This window comes from Octodon degus, unplaced genomic scaffold, assembly GCF_000260255.1.
Source record: "Octodon degus isolate 3935 unplaced genomic scaffold, OctDeg1.0 scaffold00354, whole genome shotgun sequence".
Lineage (NCBI taxonomy): Eukaryota > Metazoa > Chordata > Mammalia > Rodentia > Octodontidae > Octodon > Octodon degus.
The window spans coordinates 825,825-828,816 of NW_004524930.1; the positions used below are offsets into that span (position 1 = coordinate 825,825).

The 2,992-nt window shown below is 36.7% G+C and overlaps 1 protein-coding gene across 1 annotated transcript; it reads right to left on the reverse strand.

The window, feature by feature from the left end:
* Positions 1-1,726: 1,726 nt before the first annotated feature.
* Positions 1,727-2,635, reverse strand: LOC101566826 (olfactory receptor 4C46-like). The gene has a single exon (XM_004648138.2). It carries the CDS (start codon positions 2,627-2,629, stop codon positions 1,727-1,729), a length of 903 nt encoding a protein of 300 aa, XP_004648195.1. The 5' UTR covers positions 2,630-2,635.
* Between the last annotated feature and the right edge of the window lie 357 nt (positions 2,636-2,992).

The window sequence follows — 2,992 nt, forward strand, 5'->3', positions numbered from 1 at the left end:
TTATTTTATATTATATTATTTTATTTTATATTTTTGTCATTTTGGGGAAGGGTATACAGGGTGTTCAGGGTCTCACTACTAGATTGGACTTAGTGATTCACCGGTTTACATCCCCAAAAGAGCTGGGATTACAGGCAGACCCAGGGATCAAACCCACAACCCCTGCTCCTGCTTGCAGGCACTTTAATCCACTGAGTTAGTTGGCTGGCCCTTTTATTTCTTTTTTATTTTAAAGAAGGAAAAAATAACAAAAAATAAGAACAAGGTCAAAAATAAAGCAATATGAAACAATAAAAATGGTTCAGAACTTTAAAACAATAGAAAATTGGCAATGGTTGTTATAATACATATAATTATCATCAAATTTGGTGCCCAGATCACCAGATGTAGGTATGCAAGATTGATTAAACAATTAACCATTAACTCTTTCTCCCACTACACATTAACTTTTCCTTGTCCTTCTTACTTTTTAAAAAAATTATTTCAACGGGAGTATAAAATTAACAGATGAGACATTAAAGGTGATACACGTTTAAAAGTACAGGTGAAGGATATTCAACTGTGGTTAATATACTGCACACTGCTGTCCTCAATGAAGTTAATCATATTACAGATAGTAGCATATAGAGTTGGTTTAAGTAAAATTTTAAACATTAATTCTTTAAAAATTAGTACTGTATTTATAATGTTTACTGTGTGCCTGACATGTTTAATAAGCATTTAACTCACTAAAATGACACAAAAATTATTGAAGACATACAATTAATCTCATTATTATGGATAAAAAAGTGATAGAATGAAGAGGTTAATAACTTTCTCCCCAAGTCATCGCAAACAAAAGAAATATGAATCCACAGTTTTTGCGTACCTTTGTGCTACCTCCTCTGAACTAATGTCTCACTGTTTTTCATGTCTGCTAATGTTCTGGTTGTCTACTGTATTGACACACATTCATTCTAAAGTGACATTTTGAGCCTTAACCAAGTCATTCATGAGAAAGTTATACACACATGAAAGTCATACACATAAATGTATCAGCCCAGGGGATGGAGGGACAAGGCCAAAGATCAGACAAGAGATTGAACGAGAATGACCAAGCCACTTGAAAGTTACTCTGGCCCCAAACACTCCATTAGCACTTGTCAGCATTATCCCTCACAGAAGGAAAAAGGAAATTAGGTGCAGTTCTATTTTCTCTGAAGGTTTCAATTTTACTCAGTAATGTCAAATGTAGTACACAATGCATGTACACTACATTTTCATGATTTATGAAAAACTGAGCTTTCATAATTCTAATGATTTCTGCTGTTTCAGAAATGTATCAGTGATTCATTAATAAACTGGGGACAGAAGTGTGACATACACAACTATTACTGCAAATTTAATCAGAGTGTATCTGCTGAAAAGTATTTGGCTGATTTATTTAAAGTGTAGATATGCATCAAGAACAGCACTCCTGCCATATTAAGTTGTTAGAGCTATATTTAGAGAAAGTGCACTGATTCTAATACACAAAGTTTAAGAACCATGTGATCAGTAAATAAATCTTTAGGGATGGTTTTCAAAAACGAAACAACTCAGTGCTGAATCTTTTCCTCAAAGGTCTGTCCTCTGCCAACAACATAATTTGATATATACTTTTTACTTGGCCTGGAAATTTAGATATTATATGCTTTTCAACACTCACAGGACAGAAATTTGGTTTTGTGATTGTTTCCCATTGAAGTCAATTTTTCACCAAGATTTTCTTTATACCATTTTTCACCTCTGCATTTCTGAGAGTGTAGATGAGAGGGTTTAACATAGGTGTTATCATGGTATAAAATACAGCCACAGCTTTATCAAAGGAGAAAGTGCCCACTGGGCGCAGGTACATAAATGTGCAGGGTACAAAGAACAAGGTGACTACGGTGATATGAGAGGCACAGGTGGAGAGGGCTTTATGCCTGCTCTCCAAACTGTGAGACTTCAAATTGTACAGGATGATTACATAAGAGACCATTAGCAGGAGGAAGTTCAACAGGCAAATGAAGCCACTGTTGGCAGTGACAAAGAGACCAACACTATGGGTGTCCATGCAGACAAGTTTCAACAAAGGGTTCAAGTCACACATAAAGTGGTCTACCACATTGGGGCCACAAAAAGGAAGCCAGACAATGAAGAGAATCTGAATAGCTGCATGGACAAAGCCTCCAGCCCAAGCCACTCCCAAAAGGAGGCTGCATACCTGTCGGTTCATGATGATTGCATAGTGCAGGGGTCTACAAATGGCCACATAGCGATCATAGGCCATCACTGTGAGAAGAATAATCTCAGAACCACCAAAAAGATGTTCAACGAAGACCTGAGTCATGCACTCACTAAAAGAGATGGTTTTTCTTGGAGTCAGAGAGTCAGCCAGCATCCTTGGAGTCATGGATGAAGAATAGCAAATGTCTATAATGGACAAAAAGGACAGAAAGAAGTACATGGGGGACCCTAGGGTCCTGCTGGTTCTGATGGTGATCACAATGAGTGAGTTGCCCACCAAGGTGAACAGGTAAACAATTAAAAACACAGTGAATGAAATTTTCTGGAGTTCCTCATTTTGGGTCAACCCCAACAAGATGAACTCAGTCACATTATGCATCTTCACTGTCAATGTAGTTAGTGCAAAAATGATTATCCTTAAAAAAAAAAAGTAATATCCATTCTCAAGAGGAGTTTCATTGAATGAATAAATATGTTTTTGAAAGCTTTATTTTTCTAGTTTTATAAGAAGACAAGGTAAGCAGAAAACCACATTAAACTTTTGTTTGAGACCCAGATTCACTATGTATCCTGTTCTGGCTTCTAGATGACCATGTACCCCAGCCTGACCTCAACCTTGTGATTCTTCAGCCTCAGCCTTCCAAGTGCTAGGATTATAGGCGTTTGTCTTGACTCCTGGCTTCAACTTTATTTTTCATAATCTATACTTGACAATTTGAGTGTTCTTCTTTTGTTCTTTATA